General features: G+C 33.9%; 1 protein-coding gene across 1 annotated transcript in view; it reads left to right on the top strand.

Moving 5' to 3' along the window:
* Positions 1 to 27681, top strand: part of DNAH12 (dynein axonemal heavy chain 12) — a 74412-nt gene that overhangs the window by 32318 nt on the left and 14413 nt on the right. The window contains exons 33-59 of the mRNA XM_032984353.2: positions 582 to 722; positions 1668 to 1751; positions 1835 to 2023; positions 2659 to 2778; positions 3572 to 3760; positions 4454 to 4605; positions 5308 to 5446; positions 5534 to 5700; positions 6742 to 6997; positions 8894 to 9193; positions 10364 to 10542; positions 12148 to 12340; positions 12431 to 12592; positions 14433 to 14627; positions 15432 to 15565; positions 15918 to 16080; positions 16523 to 16603; positions 17816 to 17992; positions 18803 to 18934; positions 19374 to 19463; positions 21025 to 21165; positions 21301 to 21542; positions 21886 to 22033; positions 22890 to 23035; positions 24394 to 24608; positions 25842 to 26034; positions 26925 to 27117. Coding sequence (XP_032840244.2) covers positions 582 to 722; positions 1668 to 1751; positions 1835 to 2023; positions 2659 to 2778; positions 3572 to 3760; positions 4454 to 4605; positions 5308 to 5446; positions 5534 to 5700; positions 6742 to 6997; positions 8894 to 9193; positions 10364 to 10542; positions 12148 to 12340; positions 12431 to 12592; positions 14433 to 14627; positions 15432 to 15565; positions 15918 to 16080; positions 16523 to 16603; positions 17816 to 17992; positions 18803 to 18934; positions 19374 to 19463; positions 21025 to 21165; positions 21301 to 21542; positions 21886 to 22033; positions 22890 to 23035; positions 24394 to 24608; positions 25842 to 26034; positions 26925 to 27117 — 4521 coding nt within the window. The remainder of the gene's footprint in view (positions 1 to 581; positions 723 to 1667; positions 1752 to 1834; positions 2024 to 2658; positions 2779 to 3571; positions 3761 to 4453; positions 4606 to 5307; positions 5447 to 5533; positions 5701 to 6741; positions 6998 to 8893; positions 9194 to 10363; positions 10543 to 12147; positions 12341 to 12430; positions 12593 to 14432; positions 14628 to 15431; positions 15566 to 15917; positions 16081 to 16522; positions 16604 to 17815; positions 17993 to 18802; positions 18935 to 19373; positions 19464 to 21024; positions 21166 to 21300; positions 21543 to 21885; positions 22034 to 22889; positions 23036 to 24393; positions 24609 to 25841; positions 26035 to 26924; positions 27118 to 27681) is intronic.

The following is a 27681-nucleotide window of genomic DNA, read 5'->3' as shown; positions in this document are numbered from 1 at the left end:
TGTGTATGCAGTTATGTAGGTTTAAATACGCAAAAAAAAACCCCAAAATGATACCATTTTGAGGATCATTGTCCTAATATAGTTGTATCCATGCTGCGAGATTGTCCCAAACTTAACTGCATTAGTTTTTCTGTCTATTCCTAACCAGTGTAATCAAAGTAATGCAAAAACTGTATCTGGAAAAAGTTAGGAGCTCATGGGTCCCCACATGTGAAACTTAGGTTTTGAGAAGAAACGAAATGAAGAAGTGAATGTGAAATAGTGAAACTTAGGGGGACTCTGGGGAAAAACAGGTGCAAGACAGAGCAGAAGCACTTCTAAGTTTCTCTAAATTGAATTGCCAGTCTTCTATTTGTTACAGTATTTTTTAAAGTGAAAAAAAAGCTATTTTAAAATTTGCTGATGTTGCATGACCCCCAGTGAAACTGCAAAGCTTTGTTCTGCTCTCTGCAGAACAAGAGAAGAAAAATTAAGAGAGAGGAATAAAGAAAAGGAAATGGAAGAGTTTTCTGTTACTTGTGGTTTAAATTGAATTATGTATACTATGTCTTACTTGTTATTTCTGTGTTCTTCCCCTCTAGTGGACAGATGGTATAGTTGCTAATACTTTCAGAGAATTTGCGTCATCTGAGACTCCTGAACGCAAATGGGTTATCTTTGATGGCCCAATTGATACTCTGTGGATAGAAAGCATGAACACAGTTCTGGATGACAACAAAAAGGTATCAGTCAGTGGAAATAAATGCCTAAATAAAATAATGTGATGTTTTGAAAATATTCTACATATAAAACCACAAATGCAAACAGCAGTGCCTGGAATTTGAAAAAAGCAAGTGAAAGGTGGCTTTGGTAGCAAGTTGTAAGATTTTTTTGGTTGTTTCAGTTTCGATTTTGTTTGTTTTTTTTTTTCTACATTAATTTATTGGAATCATAATCACAGAATCAACAATTCCTTGCTGTAAGACATTAAATATATAGTCTTTGCTTAATACCATATTGTAAGTTTGTAACATAAATAATTGAAATTTGAATTTTTAAGATTACATTTTACTATATTTCATGTAAATCCCACAGTTTCAAAACTTGCACAAACTTAGGCACTTAGATTTAAAGAGAAACCCAAGACACAAAGGGTTGTATTTTCAAAGTAAATGACTTCTGAAGTCAAAGTTGTAACTTTACAGCACTTTTGAAAATGGGCCTTAGGAATCTCAGAGTGAGTATAAAATTAGAGATGACATTTCAGGTTTAAATTATGGGTGATATTGTGTCAGAATACTCAAACTGGACCTTTATTTTAGAAGTAGGAGTGGTGAGACTCCAACTGGAATGCTTCAGTATTAGCAACTATAGCAGCAGATATCCTTTCCTTTCTGTTTGATGTCTTTTCTTTATTGTTTCATATGCAAAGTTGATAGTTGCCTGTAATGAACCTGCTGGTAGGATGATGTGGAGTACTATGGTTTAAGTGAAGAATTTAGCTAAAGCTTGAGAAAAATAATTATTGCTTCAAATGTTTAAACATTTTATGTGGTTAACCTTGCCTTTGATTATACATGGTTTTGCTGATTTTCATATAGAACTCTTCTGTGATAGGAAGTGTAATTTACAGCTATTTTTTTTTTCTAATCTTGCTTGTGGTTTTTTTTTTTTCATTATTATTAAAGCTTTGTCTGATGAGTGGGGAAATCATCCAAATGTCCCTTCAGATGAATCTTATTTTTGAAACAATGGATCTTTCCCAGGCATCAGTAAGTTTTGTATTTAATGAAAATATAAAACAAAGTTCAGTATATTAAACATATAACAAAATTAGTTTACAATTTTTCCTTAGCCTGCTACGGTCAGTCGTTGTGGCATGATTTATTTGGAACCTTCTCAACTGGGTTGGAGGCCGCTTGTTACCTCTTGGTTGAATAAACTGCCTGAACCTCTCAACTTAAAGGAACATCAAGATCTTTTGCAGGGACTTTTTGATTGGTTAATACCACCAGCATTAAGACTCCGTCAGAAACAGTGCAAGGTATTTTTTGCCATTTTTTCCGCAGTAGCTAGGTGGCCATTTCGATTCTGTCACCCTTGGTAGGCAAGGACTATTCTCTCATGGCAAACACAATTATAATGAATACATAGCAGCCTCCTGTTGTTTTGAGAAGGGCAACTCTTGGGTCCAGTTCAGAAAGTTAAAATGAGAATGGTAGATAGGACTTGTATTGTAAGTTGACCATTGTTTTCACCTTGTTCTTTTCAAACATAAAGTATGTATTTAAAGCACTGAGTGAAAAGTCTTGCCAAGAGAATTTTGTACATATATTTTTTTCTTTAAAGATGTCATGTTGAATAAGGAAGTTCTTTTTTAAGTGTTAGGGGAAATGTACATCTAGTTCTTTGTAAACTCTGTGTGATATAATACTTAAGCTTTTGCTCATGTATTGCTGTATTTACTTATTGGGATTTTTTTGTCTTAAGATGTATGATTGTAGTGGTCACGTGGTAGCTGTGAATATGATTAACAAGCTAAATGTCTTGACATTTCAAGGATACAGGAGGGCAAATGAGCTTGTGAATAAAAATCAGTGTAAACCTTGCCTCTTTAGCTCCAAAAAATAAACTGACTGAACATGTAAAGTATAATACCCATCCTTTTGTATCTCTTAGGAACTGGTACCTACAAGCAATACCAATGTTGTAGTAGCTCTTACACGGATTTTTGAAATGTTGATTTGTCAAACTGTGCAAGAAGATCCCACCAACAGAAATATCCGTACATGGATTATGGTTGGTTTTTTTAACCTCTAGAAGAATGTGTATCTGTTTCTGTATGTTCTGGCCTTCAAAAATAACTGGATTAATCAAAACAACTTTTAATTTGAGATAAGAGACATGCAAAACAATTTTGCTACCTCCTTGCTTCCTCTCCCCAAATTTTGGAGCTACCCAGCTAAGACACAAGTCTTACAATTAATGAATATGATGAAATATTTTACTATTTTTCCAAATAACTGGGATAAATAGTCACTTTGCTAAATGTGCTTTTTAACTAACCAAGTAATTAGCTAAAGCAAAGTGTCTCATTTCCTTGAAAGGAAATAAGTGTTCATGTAAGACTGATTGGCTTGTTTGAGCAAAATTTTCTTGGGAAAACTTTCTTCTGTGAGTTATATTGGACTTTCTGTCTGACCTTATATGACTCTTATAAAAAACAGAAGAAAGCAGAATGTAAAAGTATTTCTTTAATATTGAATTAGAACATTCCTGGATCCTAATTAGCGATCAGAAAAATCCTGAGACCACATGATTGAACTCTTCTCAGGCTTAGTCATGTGACATAATGCTTTAGTCAGTGGCCTTTATTTTTTTGTCATATGTATATATCCTTGAATATGGATTTTTGTTTGCTCTGTCTTTAATCAGATTTCTAAATCTCTTTAGACCAGGGCTATTCAAAGGTAACCTATAACACCTATCTGCTTAACAGTATTTCTCAGAATTATGTTTGTTAATTAGACTGTACAAGGTTCATATAATGTGTCAACCTTTTAGACAGTTGCTCATCTTTTTGCCCTTGCAGGGTTGCTTTGCTTTTGCCACAGTCTGGTCTATTGGTGGAACTTGTGATGGTGACAGCAGGATAATTTTTGATAATTTCTTGAGGGAAACTTTGTCTGGGAAATCTGGAATAAATCCTGTACCAATGAGTGTGGGAAAATGGGAGTGTCCATTTGAAGAGAAAGGCTTAGTCTATGACTACATGTATGAGGTATGATTGATTGCTTCTACAATGACTGAGGTAGATTCTTACAGTCCAAATGGAAGGAAAATATAGCTAGATGAATATTTTAACCTTACAAAGCTTGTTGGATGCTGTGTAGTGTTAGTGTTGGATTAAATCCCAAAGTGTATTTTTCATTTATTTTTCTCTTTTGAATACTAATTTGATGTCCAAATTTTTTTAGAAAATTCCAAGATGTAGACATCACATTTATAATGTTGCCATGTTATAATAATTCTGGAGCTAAAGCTAAGCTTACAGACTCAAATCTGGTTTCATATAGAAGGAAAGATGTGGACTGTCTAGGAGGAAAGCAGAATATTGAGCCCACAGGCAGTAGGCTTATATTACAATTTTGTATATAGTATCAATTAGAAATGTTAGATTATGATTACACTTTTTAATTTTTGCATATCTTATTCTGTTGGATTTCTGTATGTTTTTGTTTTGTTTGGCTGAAAAAAATCTTTAAGAAAAGAAAGGAGTCTAAAATTAATTATGTACTTTAACATTGTATTAGTGAGATGAAGCAAACTAAATATATGAACTTCTGAAACAGTTAGTGTTAATTAATTTATTAAGATGAATTGTTTTAATTTTTCAAAAGTGAAGTAGTAGAGAAAACCTTCCATATGTATAGAAGTAATATCATTCTATTTTTACATCTGTATTTCTTCCTAGCTGAAAGGCAGAGGATGTTGGGTTCATTGGAATGGATTTATTAAAAACATTAATTACAGTGATAAAAATGTGAAAATTCAAGATATTATAGTCCCAACTATGGATACAGTACGATATACCTACTTGATAGATCTGTTCATTACTCATGGAAAGTAAGTTATGTCACTTCAGTGCAAATTTCTGAAATATTGGTCATAGATAGAAATATTTCTTACTCTTTCCATTGACACAATTGTTTTTATCAAGCCTTCAAAGTTTATTTGGCCTGTTAAAATTAGACATTTACTACGAACAATATGATTTGTTGCCTTAAAGTTTTGGTTTGTTTTTTATGAAGCCTTACTATAATGCAGTTTTAGTATGCTCATTCTGATGATGCTGTTATGACAGCCCACGGAGCTTCTGTGTATCCTCTCTATTCTTTGGTAATGACATTTTTTTTTTTCCTTTGGTTAGTCATAACAAAATCAGTTACATTAGCTACAGTCAGATCACATAAGAGAATGAAATATAAAACAGCTTCAGGTTAAATTTCAAGGCTGAAAGTTTTATTAAATTTAAACTACTGCAAGACCTGTCATGTATGTTCATGTGTACTTCAAAGCCAGTAGAATGAGAGAATGAGAAATGCCTCTTTCTCTTTGTCCATTTTGTCATCTTGGTGGGAGCAAACTAAAACTATGAGAGCATTATGTGAACATGTTAAAACATTACGTGCTTTAAGAAGAAACTAGAACGGTTTTAGAGGTAATACAAGCAGGGCAAGTTAGTAAAACCTTTGACTTCTAATTGTAATTAGTTCATAGTTTGTTAGATTTCTGCAGTCTGTATACCTTATTTCTTTCTTTGTGAAGACCGCTGCTTTTAGTGGGACCAACAGGTACTGGGAAATCTGCGTATGTCAAGGACAAGTTAATGAACAACTTAGAAAAGGAACGCTACTTTCCCTTCTTCATTAATTTTTCAGCTCGAACCAGTGCCAATCAGACCCAGGTTAGTAGAACACATAATTTATGTTTCAGAAAGATAACATATATGCATATTTAATCTGTGTTTTTAATATTCCTCTCTATATTATAGAACATAATTATGTCCAGGCTGGACAAGAGGTACAAAGGAGCTTTTGGCCCTCCAGTGGGAAAAAAGTGCATTATTTTTGTAGATGATATGAATATGCCTGCTTTGGAGAAGTATGGTGCACAGCCTCCTATAGAACTTCTGAGACAGTTCTGTGACCATGGATTTTGGTAATTATCTGAACTACATTTGAAACTTTTTTGTTACTGCATTTACTATAATAATTATTTATTCACTTTATAGAACTTTTGCAAGTAAAATTCAAGTGCTTTGTAAATGTTAAGATAGCTTTGGTTTTTTATATAAAAATATGTTATTTAAAGTCAAAGCAACTTCTCTGTTGCTCTTCAAATGACTTTTTATTTTAGGAAATTGATCATCTGATTCATTTTGGTTTTTTTACAAGGTTTTATTGCTGAACTTCAGCAGTATTTGTATATATAAATAAAATCATTCATTTACACCTGGATTTTTTACTTCTGCATTTTTCATTGTTCTTATTTTTTCCAGTGCAGTTCCTTGTTTCTTTCCTTTCTCTTCCTCCTCAGAGTGAATCGGCAGATTTTTAGAAGCTTTTGATTTTACTTGATTGCATTCGGGTTTACTGTCATCCAAGATCACAAATTTATTTTTTTTAATAACATCTCAGAATAATTTTTTTAAATAACAATGAAATTGGATCTGGTGATAGGCATGAAGTAGAATAAGCTAGAGGTCTTCCCTGTTTTTGAGGTTTTGGGCTCTGCTTAGATTGGAAGATTGGAACAGGTGCTCTCCTGAGGTCCCTTCCAGCCCGAATTCTGTGATTCTAGACATTTCTCAAATACTGTTTCTTTTGTGATTCCAAGCTCAAATATCTCTTGCTCTTGAATAGAGAAAACATATCTTGCCAGATTAGTTTTAAATACTTGTCTCAAAATTTTGTGTCAAGTTTTATTAAACCCAGTTTAAACAAATAATTTTTCTTTCATGACAGCATAATATGTTGAGATTAACTGGGGCGTAGTTATAAGACTAGTTATTCTTGGTTTCTTGGTTGTTTTTGTTTTGTTGTGGTTTTTAAAATATAAAATATTTATTAAAATATAGTATGTAATATTTTTAACTACGTATGTTACACATGCAGAGAGTACTCTGTAATATAGATACATCTAAGCAGTAACACGTGTTGTATCTGTATCTAAATGTCACATTGCAATTTTATTTTGAAGGTATGATTTGAAGGACACATCTAAAATTACACTTGTTGATGTGCAGTTACTTGCTGCGATGGGTCCTCCAGGTGGTGGGAGGAATCCTGTTACTCCTCGATTTTTGCGACACTTCAACATTTGCACTATTAATTCTTTCAGTGATGAAACAATGGTTCACATCTTCTCTACTGTAGTAGCTTTCTACCTACAGACTAGTGAATTTTCTGCTGAGTTCTTCACAATCGGAAATCAAATTGTCACTGCCACTTTAGAGGTAAGAGGCAAATACCTTTATGGAAGTTTCCTTTAATTTGTTTAGTAAAGTTACACTGGCTGTATAAAAATTTAATTTAAACACACAAATACAAAATTAAGATATCAATTGCAACCCTTACAAAATTCCTTCTCGGAGAGACTAAGAATGAAGAAATCACCCTCTCAACTCCCTTCCTTCCTCTCCCATTTTTGATGCTAATTATGGGCACGTCACAACAGGCTAAGGAAGCCAATGTGGACATGCAGCTTTGTAGAATCTGACTCTAGCATGACATAAGATATCACAGAAATGTTGTGAAACTGAGTGCCATTAGGCCCAACTGTAGGGAATTTCTAAATGTTTTGTGAAGTTCTATGTTAGAGATTTTAGTGAATATCACATTTGCAATGTGCCATACACATGAAAAAAGGAATGGCAATTTATGACATTTTTGCAAAGAAGCATTAGGTTACAGACATAAATATCAAAATAGATATTTGCTGTCTTATTACGTAGCAGAAATCATTAGCAGTGTGAACAAATCTATTACCCATCAGGAGGATTCATCGTGGAAATGCATTAGGTAGCTAATATTTGACCAGTGAAAAATTCTGACAGAAAATCTAGTCAGCTTCAAGGGCAAAATCAAATGCCTGAAGTTTCACAGAGGATGTGACTTCTTTCTGCTGCAGAACTGAAACCTTTCTCAGACTTTTCCACTAGTTCTGCTTATACCCAAGGACATATTCAAGACTGAATCCATCTCATTCCAAGGACTTACAGAGCTGGTATTTCAGAACTATTGTTAGATAATCACAAGGCTGACTGGCTACTGCCACTAGAAATCTTTTTGTAGGTTTAATTAATACTTCCAAATCAACCAACCAAACAAAAAAGTAATTCACAAGAAATTTGCACATTTTACTTCTTTAGATAGAAAATAATAGTAGCAGCAACTAGTGATTTGCATACATTTGACTACATATTTAAAACATTTGTTTTTGTCAGGATACATTTTAGACCAATTTCAGAGTGTTGTCTTTTAGTACAGTCATGCAGGTGTTTCTCATCAGACTGCATCAAATTTTGTTTGTATGGTAAGCAATACCCTTGAACTCCTAGGATTAAAGTATAATAGAAGTACTGGGCTTTGAAATTGGGATGTTTGTCCCAGTTATCCCATGTATGGTGAAATGTGTACTCAGTACCATGGATATAGTCAAGCCTGTAAGACTTGATTTTACTGTACATTTTTTTTTAGCAGATTGATGTTTGCTCATTTTCTTCACCTATGAGTTTACGGAGACAGATTAAAAATTACTTCTGTCAGCATTCACTTCAGCATGTTATTTATGTTCAGTGTATTGAGAAATTATACTATTTCTAGTCATAACAGAACATCAGCTAACAACAGCTGATGGATGCTAAATTAGAGCAAAACATAGTCAAAAGATACTTTTCTTGATCTGCCTGTTCCTTCAGCATTTTTATTGACTTTTTGTTTTTTAGTAATTTGTAGATATGCAAACAAACAGATTTAAACAACTGAAAATCTAGGAAGTTACCATGACATATCATTCAGTCCCTCACTTGAATGAGGATATCATATAATTAGAAGAAATAAAGAGATTTGAGTGGTATTCCTGGTCCTACAGAAGATTTCTTTACACTTGCTACAATTACTTTTCCCATTTTCAGTTAGGTTAGTAGTACCTGTATGTTCTAGCACTGCATGAGGGGCATCTGATATATTCAGAGGACTTCGAGATCTTTACACATTATTAGGATTTATTGAGTATGAAATGTTGTTCTTGGAGAAATACAATTTAAGAAGACATTTAAGGATTATTTTAATAATATAGTCAGTGTTACTGTTTTGTTAATTTTGTTCTTTTTTGTTGTTATTTTCTTAAGGTGTATAAGAAAGCCATCAAAAATCTTTTGCCCACACCAGCCAAATCTCATTATACATTCAACCTGCGTGACTTTTCACGTGTTATCCACGGCTGCTTGCTCATTAAGAGAACATCAATTGAAAGCAGACATGTAATGATTCGACTGTTTGTACATGAGGTATTTCGTGTCTTCTATGACCGTCTAGTGGAAGACAATGATAGAGCGTGGTTGTTCAATTTAATGAAAGATATTGTGAAAGAACATTTCAAAGAAGCATTTGATTCTGTTTTTGCACACCTGAAGCAAGGAAACACACCTGTGAGTATCATGTTTAGCCTGTTGCAAAACAATTGCTTTCATTATAAATTTAGGATTAGAAAGTTTCTCAATTACAGGTGAAATTTTGGTTCAAATGTGCTTGAAAATTTGAGTAGAACTTGGCAAAATGGCTTTTTTGGGGAAAAAAAAATTTGTAAAAATGTTTGGAAGGGTTTAACTGTTCATTTATTTAACTTATTTAACATTTATATAACTGCTTAATTTAAAATGTGGGTAAACATTACTTTTCCATAAAATAATTCTGTGAATCTGATAGTGTAACAAAAACTTGCTTCTTATTCAATTAAAAAACAGTGCAACATTTTTTTAGATTTACCTAAAAAACCTTGGGTATTTATATCTTATGAAATTTAATTTATCAAGCATAGTATTTTAGAAAGCTCCTAGATGTCTGTACATAGAAATAAAGCATCCAATTAATCAGCAAGTCAGCAGAGCAACTTGTCGTTTCTTTTCTTGGTGATGTATCAGCACTTACTGAATCTTTGAACACTGGGAGATAACAGAAGCAACCTGAGCAATTTATAAATCACTACCACAAAAGTAGCTGGGATCTGTGCATAGTACTATGCCTGCATGTGGAAATACAAATAAGAATACTTTTAAATGGACTTCCAGAAACCTGATTTATAGGATAAAAAAACATTCCCTTTTTAAATTCAGTCTGTGACTGAGTTACTGTGTGGTAAACAGCATTCTGTAATTTTTATGAAATTTTAGTATTTAAAATGTTGTATAATCATGTTATACTATATGCCTTGTTTTCCTTTTTTCTGTTTTTCCTTTTTTCTTCCCCTGTCATTTCACTAATATATAGAAGAAAGAACTTTGTGGTCTTAGTTACCCATTTCATAATATATTGAAAATTGCTAAACATACATTTGTATAAATACAGTGTAATCTGAAGGTCATGATTAAGATCCTGTTAATGGCCATTTGAGCCAATTGTGTTCCAGGAACAAATTAAGAATAAGTATATTGTTTAATATGAGAAATAGAGAATTTTGAGGTGATAGTCATCTGTGAGTCAGAATATTTGTGTGTCTTGAATATTTGTTAAAATTATCCTTTGTTTTCTAAAATTCCAATGAGGAATATGTTAATTAAATATTAAACTTGACTTCATAATTTGTTGAACATTTACCATAGGTAACAGAAGAAGACATGAGAAGTTTGTTTTTTGGTGACTACATGGTTCCAGAACTTGAGGGAGATGAAAGACTTTATGTTGAAATTCCAAGCATTCAGCTGTTCAGTGATGTTGTGGAGCAGTGCCTGGATGAATATAATCAAACCCACAAAACAAGAATGAACCTTGTAGTTTTCAGGTGCATACAATCTGTATTATTAAGAGCTTTAAGCAGGAGTTGATAATTCATTAGATCCAATTTTGTGAGCTGTTTTTTTTATGTCTCCTCCCCTTTATGCATTCACAAAAGTGTTGTGGTGTTACACCTTTTTGGATGGAAGGGAACTTATTTTTCTCTTGTGCCCCTGCTTTTTCTGTCCAAAAGTAAATAATGAAAAGTTTTTCCCCTAAGGGGATTTGAATAGATTCTTTGGTTATTAAAGAAACATTGTGCACCAAATCAGGTGGGTGCTCTACTTTTGTTAGACCTCTGTTACTGGTGAAGATGGATGTCAGTTTTGCCTGTAGCCAAGGGACTTCCATTTCTCCAAGGGCAAGGTTTCTAAGGTTGTGAGGTGCAGAGTGAAATACAGCACAGTCACAGCTGGCTGTCTGCTCTGTTGTTACGCAGCATGGCCATGCCCCCCACTTTGGAGCATGTACCCAGCCTCGTGCTGCTCCTAAGCCTGTGAAAGTTTAGACTCCGCAGGCTGCTATTGTCACCTTAATTTGTGATCAGGCAGAGCTACAACTGAGATTAGGAGGTCACAACTCCTTCCTCCTCCCTATTGCTAGAGATCACTGCCTCTTCATGTCTGCCAGTGTAACTTGACACGTAGATGCTTTGTGAAGGTGATTAGAGTTAAACACTTACAATAGCAGTTTATTTCAGTCTAGGTCATTTTGATAAGCTGGATTTGTGTGTATCTGTATGTACAACTGTGCTAGAGTTTGAGGAGCTGGCAGCCTCTCATCAGAGGCCACTTGCTGAGTGTAGAAGCAATATCACAGTTAACTCACTGAAGAGCAGACAGGAGAGCATGTCTGACTGTAGCCTTAGAGTCCAATCTCATGGATAACATATGGATTTTACCCCTTTATTTTTCTAACCAATCACAATAAACAAGAATTTATGTTCTTTGAAATGCTTTAACCTTTTTTTGGGACCATTTTTAACTGCTGCTCAGCTTACTTTAATGCAGAGTATGGGGTAGTTAAACAGGCCATCTTCTGTAGACCTTGCTGCATATTCCAAGATAAACTATGCTTGTGTCTTCACAAAAGATAGGATTCTCAGTAGTGTGCAGATACTGATTTCTGAAGATGTTGTTCCAATATCTGTTTCACATGTAAATTATAAAACACTGTCAGTGACAGAGGTAAGGAAGAGGTTTGTTGATATAACCCATTTTTTCCCCAGTTGTTTCTTTAAAAAGTATTTATAAACATTATACCTGAAGTTAAAACTGATAATATTGTTATGATAGAGCAGTAGAGAATTTTTGTTGGTTTTCTTTTTCTTTGACACCTTTATCCATATAGTGCTCCTATTCTCACTACTGTCTATTCCTTTCAGTGATTTGTAGTCATTTGTAATTCAGCTAAATACTAATATTGGTATAATAGAAGAGTTGTGAGTTTTATTTTGTGGTGCAAACCCACTGCTTTTTTTCTTCTTCCCTCCTACCCTGCCTTCAGGAATTTGTTTGGGAGATGCTACTTCTATACTTGTTTCATAGATTTGTAGATGCACAAATGTGTATGTATTTCTGCTATTCTGGTAATCAGCACATTTCAAATATAGGTATGTGTTGGAACATTTGTCTCGTGTAAGCCGTATTCTGAAGCAGCCAGGGGGTAATGCTTTGTTGATTGGAATGGGAGGAAGCGGACGTCAGTCTTTGACTCGTCTAGCAGCATTCATGGCAAAGATGTGTGTTTTTCAACCAGAGATTTCAAAGACCTATGGTACAAATGAGTGGAGAGAAGATCTGAAAGTGAGTATTAATAACCTGTCTGCATTTTTACTTAATTTTGAGGAAGAATTTTTTGTAATATACAATAATTTAACTGCCTTCAATTTTTAGAGTCTCCTGAAGAATGCAGGTGTAAAAGGCTTGAAAACTGTATTTGTAATCACAGATGCACAAATTAAAGAAGAAAGCTTTCTAGAAGATGTTGACAGTGTCCTCAACACTGGGGAGGTACCAAATCTTTTTGCTGCAGATGAAAAACAAGAAATTATAGAGGTATCTTTAGAAATTCTCTTTACTGTCACCTCCTTTTAAACTGCTTTGTCAGTTCAGTGTGAAGTGTAGCTTTTAGTTATATGCACATAATTCTGTGACTTTTTTTGAGACTTTACATAAATCATCTAGTTAGTAAACCTACAGAGTAGCTTATGCCTACCACTAGCTTTAATTCTGACCTGGCATTCTGTTCACAAACACGTTAAGTTGTGAGCATAGGGAACTTTCACTGTTCACAGTACCCCGTGTCCACAGTTACTTTTTGCAGTGTGTTGTGCAGAAGAAGAATGTACATCATAATGTTTTCATTGATCAGTTAAGGAGAAAGACATTTTTTGAGAAAACACAGCCTGCCTTTGTCAATAGACGCTTGCTATGTAGGGCACTAAGGCACTGTTAGACAGAATTTCATAGTCTTGACATTTTTACTCATAGAGAAGTTGGGGAAGGGTGCTCCATAAACTCAGGCTCAGAAGTAAAGATGCAATGTACTCAGGCAATTTTAAAAGAATTTCTATCTAAAATCAGGCTTGAATTTCAAAAATAGCAGTCACCAGTTGGGAGGGAGGGGCATCAATCTTTGTATACATCAAGATGGAAACTTAATGTTAGCTAACAATATTTGGAACTGTGTGCTATGCTGGTTTAGTATCTCTGTGGTAAATCACCTAGGTATGCTTCTGGTTGATATTCAAAGTGGTTCTTAGTACATAAACAAATGTTCTTTATTGAAATAGCTATATTACTTCATAAATGTTACTGTATTGGGGGTTTTTGCTCTTGAGTTATGGAGCACAGTGATACTTGCATTCCATGTCTTTTGCAAAGAAGTTAGACTATAATTCTTTCTTTCTTTATTACTGTTTCATTCTTGTCAGGTATATAATAACAATATCAAAATCATGTGGCGCTCTTACAATTTTACACTTTGTAGGAACATACTCAATTGGTGTATGCTAGAACTTGGTAGCTAGCCATAATATGCCAGTGGGAGCAAAGCTGTTTTTTACTCATTTAAATCTGATCCATCAAAATATTTCCACTTCTACTCTATTGCTACTAAACTATTTTTTGTCATTGTAGGATTATGTAAAGTATACATGCTTTTGTGGAAGAATAATTTGAATTTTAGGGGTTTATAGTCAGTGTTTCATAGATTGTTAATTAATTGAGGATAATAATATTGTCATGAAGTAGCCTTTAGTTTCAAATCTAGAGGTTTCTTCTCATCTTGAGAGATTATTTGTTTTGGTAAATGAATGAATGGAATATGTTTTGATGTTTGGAACTTAAATCTTCCTCTCCAATTAAGTAAATACTACGTATTTTAGTATAATATTAAAGCTAAAAATGTTCTAAGTTAATGTCTTCGCTCATCTGTTTGTATCCCCTAAATCTTTGAGTGACTGAAGATTGCTTGTAATTAAGCCTGATAGTTGTATTTAGCATTAGAAGGCTTTGGTTCTTCATTTCTTGAGGGAGCTAAGTATGGATTTTGATTTCTCAGCATGTGTCTTATCCCTCTGTCTCATCTTAATGTGTCTTTTCCATCTGGAACTCAACTTGGGATGGATTTTTAGTTTTTGTTCTGATGTATTCTTAGTTGCCTAAAGCAACAGATGATCATTTCTAGAAAGAGTTGTCAGTGTCACAAATAAATATCATAATCCTGTTCACAAATAGTATTTATTGCTTGTTCTGTTTTTCTAGTTTTTTTCTACCTGTTTCAATTTTCAATACAAAATTTTATTTCATGCTGATGAACAGGTTTGCTATAGGACTTCAGAAGTGCTTAATGAGAAATCATATAACAGTTTGTACTTTATGTATTATTCCTAAGGCTGTTCGTGCAATAATTCAAGCTCGCAGTAAACATGAAGAACTCAGTCCCTTGGCCTTGTTTGCCTTTTTTGTGAACTGCTGCAAGGAAAATCTCCATATTGTGGTGGCATTCAGCCCAATTGGAGATGTTTTCCGCAATCGTCTGAGACAATTTCCCTCGCTTATCAACTGCTGTACTATTGATTGGTTCCAGGTATGTGAAGATATTTATATTGTTTCCTCAACAAACTACTTCAGTTTTCTAAGAATTTATATTTTTATGTGCCATTAGATTTTCTCTTGTCTTCTGTATAGAAGTACTCCATGTTTTTCAAAATTTTAAAACAGCATAGGCATTTTTTGTAATAATTTGGGAGTTCTTTGGTTTGCAATTTCAGCATTTCTACAACTAAACAAACTTAAATTTTGTTGCTACAAATTTTAAGTTTCTGAAGTAGTGAGTAGTCTTAGTATGGTGATGTTTTGTCATTTTATTGCATGATGTGTGTGTTTAAAAGGACTAGAGAAACCATTTCAATGTGACTGTAAAATGATCATAATTGCTGCTGCCTGTTAAGCAGATCATACATCAGGGGGATGACTAGGAAATATGAGTTTTGTTGTTTATCAGTAGATCTTTTATAAAAGACTAAAACTTGGAAAAATACTGTAGTTAACAATCCTTGATATAATCAGTGTTACTTTCAATAAAGTGCAGTTAGCTGTATAGCTTGGCCTGATGCTGATGTCAATTAACTTTTCTGCCAAAGGATGACATAGAAACAGAAATGTTTGGATAAAATGGCAATATGTAGCTTTTAACTAGAAGATCAGCCAGGAGTTGCCAGAAACGATTGCATGGGTAGTGACATTGCTGCCTGATCCAGCCCTTATATCAGTTCAGAATGGGACTAATATGTCTCATTCTGGTGTTTTGAATGGTAAAATCTGTTTTTAAAGTATGAAGACTACTAACAGCTGAATTTTACAAATGTGCTTCTCCTTATTTCTCCCTCAGCCGTGGCCTGAAGATGCCCTTGAATGCGTGGCTAATAAGTTCTTAGAAACACTTCAGCTCACAGACAGTGAGCGTCAGGAAGTTGTGCCCATCTGTAAATACTTTCATACTTCAGTCTTGTCACTTTCTGTAAGGTCAGTCTGTTTCTTTTGAAAAAACTTAGTAATTTATAGAAATATTAAGAGGGAAAAGGTTATACTGTTGAAAGTAGTAAAATGAGCAACAGAGAACTAAAAAGTTGACATTTTAGAAGCAAGAAACAACACAATAGTAGGTGATTGAGTTTCGTTACTACTCATTTCTGTCTTAAAAGTTAATGTATACTATCTGCCTACATAAAAATATTACCTAAAATTATCAAAATTGTTTACTCCTATTATTTCTCAAACAGTTAAATAACTTTGCTAACAATAGTTTAAAAAAAGGAAACAAATCTTAAAGGTACTTTGGTTTTGTTTTTGTTTTTTTTTTTTTTTGTTTAAATAGGTTATTGCAAACTCTGGGACACCATAATTATGTTACTCCTACTTCTTATCTTGAGCTTATTGCTGCATTTCAGAAACTTCTTACTCAGAAACGGGACACTGTAATGAAAGCCAGGAAGAAATACGTGAATGGACTGGATAAACTAGCTTTTGCTGAATCACAAGTGAGTTAGGACAAAAAGAATTGAAAATACAAAATGTTCAGCAAAAGCAGGTCTTTTACTGGAGAAGTCAGTCAAAAGCATTATTTCAGATTTTGTTTAGCTTGATCTTCATCAGTAAAACTCTAAAAAGTGCGTTTTGCCTTTTCTTTTTTACATAGCAGTTGTTCTAGAGGCCACAGACCTTTAAGCATGTACTGCTAAGCAGTGTATGACCAGAGCTTCCCTTTCCCAAATGGTTAAGAGGTGACTATAGGTGAATGTATAAATTCGAGATTGTACATATGAGATAAAAATAAGTCTCTGAAGTGTTTTGATTTGAAACTGAGTGTTATTTCCTTCTATCAGTAAATTAGTCATTAGGTATATTCTAGGTCTTATAGAAATTGTTGGAAATTGTACTTGGCACTTCTGAATTCTGCTCGATTCTTTTGCATATGCATAGGTTGGTGAGATGAAAAAAGAATTATTTCAACTGCAGCCCAAACTGGAAGAGGCTAAACTGGATAATGCAAACATGATGAAGGTAGAGTTATACAAATAAAATTTTGGGCTTTTTAATATAAACATGTGTATACTTGGGATCCATAATTTCACCTTTGTAATAATTAGCTCTGAATGAGGAATCTTAATTGTACGATGTGCTTCTACTTTAGTATCTCAGCTGATTGTAGACAGGTTCTAAAGAATATGCCTGTGTAAGGTCACTGATATGTAACTTTCTGAAAGTAAGAGTTGAGGTCAGATTTTTGAGCTCACTTAGTGTTTACTGGGGTTTGTGTTATTGTGCAACTTGTGACTATTTATGTTTATATCCTTAGAACTGGAAGAAAATTGTGTTCTTTATGTGAGATACAGACTCTGGGTATGCAGTCCTTGTCTAAGATCTGTGCTGAAGGATGTTAGAGGAACTTTCATGCTAATAGTGATTAGACTGGATTTCCCAAGATCATTCACAAACACTGCAAAAACCACAAATAGTTCTTCAGCATACAAAATAAATAAGAACAGTTTTTCACAGTCTGTCTTTGCATGCACAAGGATTGTATGCTTGATTTTTAAAAGGATCCTAAAAAGGATCAACTTCACAGAAATTTAGTGGGATGTAGGAACCAGTCTCTTAGTTGTTTTCGAAAATTCTGACTTGCGAAAATACGCTTATCTAGTATGTTACTGTCATATCACAAAAAAGAAAGATTTGATAATGGTTTTATGCACTTCATTCTGATTTGTAAGTGTTTTTACAGGTACAGTGGTATCTCTACTACCTATTCTTACAAACCTCTAAGAAAACTAAATGTCACTTATGTAGAACTGAAAAAGGGAATACTTGGATGAAGGCTTGACTTATCACTGAAAAGAAAATAAATTTAAGTGTTTAATGTTATAGACTATGAAGCTATGAAAACTCACTATAAAAGCTACTAATTTTTTAGTTACAGCCTGATGCACAAACATGAAGAGTTTCTTGTCTCCCAAACTTCAGCCATATTTTAAATAGCTTTTATTGACAGTAATCTAATTTCATGCAGTTTACCTACTGGTAAAGGTCCATAATGATGTTGCGTTATGCTAACAAGCTATTCCCTTAGCATAAATTGAAAATATATGAAAATATTGAGATATTTCATTTTTCTCTTTATATTTTACCATATTCCATAAGTGCTATATTAGGTAATTTCGGTTTATTTGATCATTCACTGCTCAATAGGAATCTTACCCATGTGTTTTTCTTTAGACTATAGAAATAGAATCTGCGGAAGTAGAACAAAAAAGGAAAATTGTAAAAGTAGATGAAGAAACTGCTACAGAAAAAGCTGAAGAAGCTCAGATGTTAAAAAATGAATGTGAGAGTGACCTGGCAGAGGCAATCCCAGCCCTGGAGGCTGCACTCGATGCTCTTGACACTTTGAAGGCAAGCTGATCTGAACTTCAGCATTTCAAAGAGTTATTTAACATGATGAAACTCTTCCATTTATTTGGGAAAGAATGCACTAAGATGAAAAGAATTTGAAAAGTGCTAAATTTCCTTAGTTTTGGCAAAAGAGGGGACCTTGTACAGTCATCATTCAGTGTATTTCCTCTTCATGTACTCAGAACACAAAGTGGCAGTGTGCACTTAAAAATCTTTATTTGCGAGAAAGCCTACTTATGGGAAAAGTAACCAAAACCTGAAGTTACCAGCAGTGATACCAGCTGAATTTCCTTTTTCAGCTAAGTTGATGTTAACCTTCAGTGTGTAACATGAGATTCATTTGTGGCTAAGAATTACCTGGATCCTTGGTTTAAAGGTTTTGTCCTTGTCATGATTTATACCTGATCTGCAAGCAGTATTATTGAGAAAGTCTTGCAGGAATTTAGTATAGTAGGGTGTAGTTCAGTAGAAGTTACGAAGTATATGAGATGCTTTAGATGACACTTATGGAAGTGTATCAAAAATTATTCTGACTGGACTTTTTAAAATATAATTTTAATTAATAATTAGTTTACAGTTACTAGCATTTATTTCATTTTTTTTTTCCCCAGCACAGGATACATTGATGGATACTGTTAATTGTCTTGATAACACTGTGTCGTCCCTTCTAAAATGTCTCTGTAATTATGTTCATTGGTAATGGTGCTATAACTCCCCTTTTTTTCTGTTAGTTCATTTATCTTAGTGAGAATCTTGGTGAGAAAGGCATAGCATCTGTCATAATTTTTTTTAATATGATGTTTATTTTAGCCTTCCGATATATCAATTGTCAAATCAATGAAAAATCCTCCATCTGGTGTCAAACTTGTCATGGCTGCCGTCTGTGTCATGAAAGACATAAAACCTGAAAAAATTGCAGATCCTTCAGAGACAAGCGGCAAGGTAAAATGGCAGACAATACTTTCAAATAAAAGTGTAATTCATGTTTTTCTGAACACAGATCACTTGTTCAATAAACAAGATCGCCAAAGGTCCTCTAAAGTAGACAAGTACTTACAGCCTCTATCCATTATTTTACTGAAAACTTGCGGAATTCTGAATTTCCTAAGTTTTGTGATGTGCAAAGAAAACACATTTAATTTGCTTGACTCGTATATAGATAATACGTAACTCTTCCCTGAGACACTGTTCAGTTTTTGGCTTCAGGTATGGTTTGGGGGAAATGTTTGATCTGATAGCCTTTCTCTTTTATAGATGTCTCAGGGAGATACAAGGTCATCAGTAGTAAATATGCATGAGTTTCACTTAAAAGAGATTTGTAATTTTTTGTTTACGTGTTTGTCTTAAAGCTTGACAAAATATTTCCTACTGTGTTTTGTAGGTTTTGGATTACTGGGGTCCAAGCAAGAAACTGCTTGGTCACATGAATTTCTTAAAGGATTTGAAAGAGTATGACAAGGACAATATCCCAGTAAGACTTCTGTCTCATTTTTCAGTGATTTTTACCATGTAGACACTTTCTTGCAGGGAAAAAAAATAAAAGAAAATACTGTATCAGAGGCCTCGTTTATCCCAAGTTAGTCAACTTCAGTTATAATCAAAGATCTTTATGAAATGATACGATATCTCCATAGGATGAATATGGTCATGGCAAGTGAGTCAAAATTCCTCAGGGTGAACCTTCTAAGTGGCATCTCAAAAAGTTTTAGAATACCTTTTGCAAATTTCTGAGGCTTCTATACAGCCTGTCTTCTGTTTGAATGAAATTTCCTTCGATGCACAAATGTTTCTAACTTTTCAGTTTATAGGTAATATCTCATCAAAAGGTAAAAATAACACATAAAAAAAACTGTATCAGAGTAAACAGTCTGTTCTGTCCATTATCCTGTGCTCAGAAATGGCCATAAGCAGGTGCATTGGAAGGAGTAGGAATAGTAGGTATGATAATTTCTTCAAATATTCTTCCAGCCTACAGCACTTTAAATTAAGGACTTCCAAAGCTGAATGTAGTTTATATGTGTTTAGTAGCTTTTGGTGGATCTCTATTCTGTAATTTCTCTAGTTCCCTTAAACCCATGTAAATCTCCTGTATTTACAAGATCTTTTTACAAAGCATCCCAGAAGTCTACTTTAAGTGATACGAAGAGCTGTCTCCTAATGTTTTTTCTGAACCTGGGTCCTTTTAGCCTCATTTCATGTATTCCGTTTTGGGTTTTGCTTGGGGTTTTTGTGTGTAACCAGGGAATATTTGATCTCCATCCAACCTTTCTATGCCTTTTTCTTGTACTAGTTTTTCTAAATCGTTTACTATAGCATTATAAACTTTTTTCTATTTTTAAATAACTGCCCACAGTGCTGCTACTCTTAATGGCTGTTTCCAATTGTATTATTTTGATTTAATGAATGCTGACAAAATGGATAATACTTTATTCAGTATACAAGAAGATAAACAGTAAATGCAGAAATGTACTAGCTGTATAACTTTATTTAAAATATGACCATCTTCCCTAAAGGTCTTGCTATTCAAGAGTGTGATTCTTGTCATTTGCTCACGCAGTGGAAACTGAGTATGCTTTGCCATTTATAAAACTAGTCTGCAAAAATAGGCACAGGCAATGTAATTAATTTAGATTTTGTCTTACATTAGTAGAAATACATTTTTATAATGATCCCCAACAGTTGTGTCTTGGGAAAAGATAGCAAGTAATGAAATTAGCATGTTTTGCACAAGGCACAGTGTAATTTAAGGCTCCTCTGTGACTGTAATGCTCTTAGCAGTTAGGAAGCTTCCACATGAAAAGCATACCAAATATATGATTATAGAGGATAAGGATAGGATTAGCATGAAAACCAGAAAAGACTACAAAGCATGATGGGAAAATCAAAACAAACAAATGAGCAATGGTTTCTACCACCATTAATATTGAGTAATTCTTCTGTATTTCATTGTGTAGAGAAATAGTGACCAATCAGTGTAATTTTAAAGTGTCAGCCACAAGACTTTGATGACCTATAATGCTTTTGTTATCCAGGTAGCTGTCATGCGGAAGATTCGGACTGAATACTTGACTAATCCTGAGTTTGATCCAGAAAAGGTGGCTAAAGCTTCCTCAGCAGCAGAGGGTTTATGTAAATGGATTATGGCAATGGAGGTGTATGACAGGGTTGCAAAGGTGCGTTTTTGATCCTAGTCCTTCAGTGCTATGAAATCTTTCCTTTGCTTGGTATATTTACCCTAAGCATTGTATTAAATAATAAAGACACAAAAATGTGCTTTATGCATTTGCGCATTGGTTGTAATTGAATAGGTGGTTGCACCCAAGAAAAATCGTTTAAGAGAGGCACAGGAGTCCTTAGCAGAGACACGGACACTTTTGAATCAGAAGAGAGAAGAGCTTACAGCAGTTGAAAATCGTTTGGCTGCTTTGGAACAAACTTTCGAAGAGAAAACTGAAGAAAAGACTCGTTTGGAATTCCAGGTTGATCTGTGTGCTAAAAAACTAAAACGAGCAGAGAAGTTGATTGGAGGCCTTGGTGGAGAGAAATCAAGGTGAGGTTAAAGTTCAAATGTGAGATATAACAGCCACTGTAGAAATAGAATGTCAGTTCTCTGAGCCTTTAATGCTGTATCTCTGTCTGAGGCTTGTACTGCTGAAGAGTGTCACAGTCTGGGCCCTTGAAAGATTCCCGATCGTTTGTAATGTAAAAATAAGGGCAGCAACATTAGGAGAATTGCCGGGAAAGTTTCCAAAATGAGAATGAAATACATAGACACAGTGTCCTTATTCTCTACCTGAAGTTAAGATAAATAACAACAGAAAAGGTTGTTTTTTATCATCAGTATCATTAATGTGGAGGTTTCAGCACCATTGATTATTGTCTGCTTGTCATAGGTGGAATAATGCTGCAAATGATCTTCAAGACTTATATGATAATTTGACAGGAGATGTTCTGATATCAGCTGGTGTGATAGCATATCTGGGAGCTTTTACTGCTGGATTTCGACAAGACTGTGTCAAAGATTGGACCAAACTGTGCAAGGTTGGCAGGTTATTTTATATATTTAAATAAGTTTTTACTTTTTTTCAGACTACTGCAAAAGGCCTTAAAAATCACATGTTGTTTATTTAATATTAGCCTAGTAAAACTCATTAGGATCAATGTAATAAATACTTCTGATCCAATATTTTGTAAATTTGAATTTAGTTAAATCAGTGAATTTGCTCTAGACTTCAAGTAGCTTATCAGAAATGAGAGCAAGTCATTGACTTTGTAAGGCTTGATTATTACTTAAGTGAAATCTCAGAATTTACTCTTTTTGCCTTTAAATGAATGAATTAACTTTAAAATGCAGTTATATACAATATAAAAAAAATTCTATAACTTACCCTGGCACATATTTATATGTTAATTAAATGGTTGATTAAACTGTTTGCAAAGGAATAGTTCCAACATACTTATACTAACGCCATAATTCATAAATATTTGAAGTCACCGATTGTGACTGTGACATTAAAGAGTAACAAATCAACATTGGATTATTGTATTGAGTTTATGAAAGATATAGTCATTAGATTATTTGCAACTGTGTGTAAGTTCCTTAAGGTAAGGTGTTGTCGTAACATTATGTAACAAAAAAAACCACATTGAGAATGTACAAAAAACTAGGCAAATCCTACAAAATTTGGAGAGAGAGTAAATATTCACTGGGGAAATATAGTTAGCTATTGAAACTGTGATTTTATTTTTCCCAGGAATTTTACTTATTCTTGGCCTATTTCAAACCTTAAAAGGAAATGCACAGTCACTTTGGATTGAAGTGGCATTTAATGGAAAGATGTAAAGAAACATAGAATAAAGATAAATGGGGCTTTCTTTTCTTTTGTGCTTTTCCCAGGAGAAGAATATCCCTTGTTCTGAGAATTTCTCTTTGAGTAAGACTCTTGGTGACCCAATAAAAATAAGAGCCTGGAATATCGCTGGCTTGCCAACTGATGTATTTTCTGTAGACAATGGGGTCATTGTTGACAATTCAAGACGTTGGTAGGTGACAAAAAGGTTTAATTTTCAAATCCAAACAAGTTTTCACTTTAAAAAAAAGCAACAAAACAAACCAAAACCAAATGTCTAGAGACAATGTAGCTTGTGTAGAGACAGTGTAATTGAATGCAAGAGTGGAGTCTTTCCAGCTCCTGTGATATTTAGGAGGTATAACACTTTAGAGATTTGTGTATGTAGTTACTTGAAAGCTTTCCTTTCAGGAGTTGCAGTGCTCTTGGATAAAGTTATTTGTTGGGTTGTTGTTTGTTGTTGTTTTGGGTTGTTTGGTGGTTTTTTTTTTTTTCAATACTATACCTTGTTGTCCTGTTACTAACTAATGAAGCATTTGTAACAATTGGTTTTAGAAATGCGCAGAAATCCTCATGCTTTACATGTTTAATTATAAGATTCAGGGTATGTAAATTGCAGGGTCCAGATATACCACAGTGCACTTCAGGTTCTTACAGTTATAAAGCTATCAGATGACATTCTAATGTCTTTATAGATATTTATTGTGTGTGAAACTCACATCTATATAAAGGATTCTTTTAGTACCTTTAACAAACTTTATTTTCTTATTCCAACTGAAATTTTATTTCAAGTATGGTATCACATTATGTGAAAACTTGTGGTATCTGTCTGTAAATAATCTGCACTCAGTAGAAATTTAAGATTATAAAACTTTCTAGTGATGTTCTTGTGATCTGTGTTCTACTAAGAAATTGTCTTCTTGATAGATTCAGATTATATTCTTATTACAGTATGCAATTCCATCTTTAGAATGTTACTTAGTTCTCTGAGGGTGCTGTTAGAGAAGGTGTTTGATATCATTCATGCCTGACATTAAAATACATACATATAGATGAAATCAGCAAGTATAGAGGGGGACAAATGTGTTGAACAAAATTAAAATATTGTCACCTTTTCCTGCCTTGTTTACATTTCCAGTCTTAAACTAACTGATATACCAACATATCAGATTTTAATTTCACCTAATTGTTGACTTTACTTCTAAGTGAAAAAATACATGAGAAAGAACTCAACATTTATAAAAATAAACAAATTCTAAATACTGAGAATTCCATGGGAGAGGCAGAACAAAATTTTACAAGAATTCTGCATTCTGTTGTATTTTATGGGAAATGTTATAGACATCTGTTGCAACTCTTAAAACTATTTTTGGTATTACTTTTCAAATTACGATAAAACGTCTGTACCTCCATTTTTCACTGATCTCTTAAAAAACAGAATCAAAACTGTATCACTTTTTCCTTCACAGCTGGACACAGAAACATTTTTAAATAGTTTAAAATTTTGAAAAACTCCTGCAAACACTGAGAAAACTGTCTTGTATGTTGTAGGCCATTAATGATTGATCCCCAAGGTCAAGCAAATAAATGGATCAAGAATTTTGAGAAGGAAAACCGCCTGAATGTTATCAAGTTCAGTGACACAGATTATGCAAGAACAATGGAGAACTGCATTCAGTTTGGAACTCCACTTCTGCTGGAAAACGTTGGAGAAGAACTAGACCCATCACTTGAACCTCTGCTACTTAAACAGACTTTTAAACAAGGTAAATCAAAATTAATTTTGAACCCTGAAGTAGATTACATTAGTGTTCATCTTATAGTCTATGGTACTTGCGGAGCCGCGGACGAACGACACGCCGAGACGGGTTCAGTGTGGAAGATAGAGCATCAATCAACCGTGTGTCTTTATTGGTCCAGGGTACATATATTTATACAGACAATGATAATTATTATGCCTACTAGTCACTAGCTGATTGGCTTAAACTCTAAAGGTCGTATTCGCACGGTCCACCTACTTGCAGTTAGCTTACAGCACAAGCTTATAACACTAAGTTTCTCATGCTACTATTTCTGATTCCTCTTGACTTGTTTTCGATACACAACGGTACCATAACACAATGTTTCTCAGACCACCGTTACCATAACACTAGGTTTCTCAGACCACTATTCCTAATTCCCCTTAACCTGTTTTCGACACACCACGGTACACAGGGCTGAAGCGTCCTTGACATTCTTCATGTATCAGCAGCTGCGAGCAGCTGCAGGCAAACCCTAGTGAGGCCCAGCATCAGCAGCCAGAGCAGGCTCTGATCATACAATTGCTCGGTGGGCTCAGGACCCTTGTCTCTGAGCCATTCTCCAACAGGTACTGTCTGATGTTTTTCTTATTACTCTCTGGTTTACTATTGCCTGTGGTAAGAGGAAGGTAACTTCACAACAGCCTGAGGTTTTCTTTTATTTCTTAAGAAATACAATTCATATATCACATGATAGTGGTCTTATGTGAAAGCCTTTACCATGTTGCTGTAGGAGACTAAATGAAGACACTTGACTCTGCAAAGGGAAGATCTGCAGTGAAATTATTGTTTGGTTTGGGTTTGGTTTTTTTTGTTTGGTTTTTTTTTTTTTTTGTTTCCTATTTCAGACAGGTAATTCAACAAAAGAATAGGCTGTAAGAATATCATATTTGAGACTAATTCCATGGCGCTCTGTTATCATCTGCAGTATTGTATATGCACAGTGAAAGTACGGTAGTAATTGGATTGACTTGATTTTATCTGCTAAGAATAAAATGTGGCCTCACTGAACTCTGTGAGAATTTTTCAGAGTATCAGATTTATTTATTTATTGACTTTTACTTTTATTTATTTATTGACTTTTACTTTTCAGGAAATTCGTCATTGACAAGAAATTTGTTTTTATTTAATCATAAAATTATTTTTTTCTGTATTGGAAGTAGATAATGGTTTTCTTGACATTTCTCATCTTAACTTTAGGAGGCATGGAGTGTATCAGGCTTGGTGAGACCATTATTGAGTATTCCAGTGATTTCAAGTTTTTTATTACCACAAAACTGAGAAATCCACATTATATGCCTGAAATTGCCACAAAAGTTTCTTTAATCAATTTTATGATAACACCAGAAGGACTTGAAGACCAATTGCTAGGTATTGTTGTAGCAAAAGAGAGGTAAGTCTCCCTTTATGACAAGCAGCCATTTAAGTTTTTCATGGCATAATTCCCAGGAAATTAGAGATTAATTTATTGTAAAGAAAAATGAATGTTACATAGTGTAAGTGTTGCATAGTAACAGCCTTAAAAAAAAAAAATGTTGTTTCCCAGTTGTCATATCTAAAAACTTTGTTAGGGAAGCAGATTTTCATATTTACTATGGGGTGAGTATCCCCAAATTAATTAAAATAGCGGATGTTGTTTTTTCCTGGCAATTTTCTCATGAATTATTCCTTGAATGTTAGAACACTCTCTAAATATTATTTGAAGTTTAAATTATTGTTGTGATTTTTGCAACTTGACTGAGCTGCCAAACAAGGATGCAGAACTATGGGGATTTAATTTTAATTTCATATGAAATAAATGTATAGTACGTCTGAGATTGTTTATGGGTCTTATCTGAACCCTGACAGAGATAAAGAGAAGTAGTTTCTGGGTTGCACAGAAATGTCTGCAATTGGGATAAATTCTGTTTGCAATTGGGCTAAACTCTGTTTACTCAAAACGTGTTTCCAGCAGTAAACTTACTCCACATATCACATGGTGTTTTTTCAGACAGCAGAGATGTTCAAAATGCTAAAATGTTGAAGTTTAGACCATCATCTCCAAATACTGAATTGAAGTTATTCAAAGAAGTCTATACTCAGGATTATAAACAGTATTTATGACATTATTAATAAACAGTATTTATGACAGGATTATAACAGTATTTATTTACTGAACAGTAACAACCTGTAAACTGAAGAGAACATTCACAAATATTTATTGTAGGAAGAGGGAGTCATCTTCATGGACTTCCTTTACAGTTAGTGGAAGACTGGTTTTGTTGTATGTGTTTTTTTCATTAGACCAGAATTAGAAGAGGAAAGAAATGCTCTCATCCTTCAGTCTGCAGCCAATAAAAAGCATCTAAAAGAAATTGAGAAGAAAATTTTAGAAACCTTACATTCATCTGAAGGAAATATTCTGGAAGATGAGACTGCTATTGAGGTCTTGGATTCTGCTAAAATGATGGCTAATGAGATCACAAAAAAACAGCAGGTAAGGAGTGTGCATATGTGTTCCCCTTAACAATACATAGAAATTAAATGTTACAATTTGCAGATGGTAGAAGGAATCCTAATTACATGCAAAACACAAGGAGGAAATTCTGTACTTGTGAAATGTGAAGAAAAATAAAGTTGAATCCATTCTCGAATCTTCACTGATGGTTTATTCAGTCTTTAATTAAAAGTATTTTAAAGAATTTCTATCTATCTATAAGGACTGAGTGAAAACTAACAAATTCTGAAATTAAGGTAACATGTTAAGATAAAGGAAGGAACTAATTTTTTAAAACAATGAAAATATTCAGGGAGATATTAATAATCTGAGTGGCCAGTGTAGGTACGCAAGCCCAGATTCTTTTGTCATGCTTTTTGCATAAAATACCAGCTGAATCAGTGAGAACTAAACAACATTAGTAAGAGCATAATTTTTTTTTTTAATTACTATAGCCTTAACAGAAATCCAACAGTAGTGTTTTCTTTAAGCTCATGTTGGCCTTCCTGCTGTTTGTTAATGCCTATCAAATATAATCTCAGAATATGTCTGATGGTCAAATTT

Source organism: Tyto alba, unplaced genomic scaffold, assembly GCF_018691265.1.
Source record: "Tyto alba isolate M040663 unplaced genomic scaffold, T.alba_DEE_v4.0 Super-Scaffold_3, whole genome shotgun sequence".
Lineage (NCBI taxonomy): Eukaryota > Metazoa > Chordata > Aves > Strigiformes > Tytonidae > Tyto > Tyto alba.
Note: the sequence above shows the minus strand (reverse complement) of the source record. Positions and strands in the feature narration are given on the sequence as shown.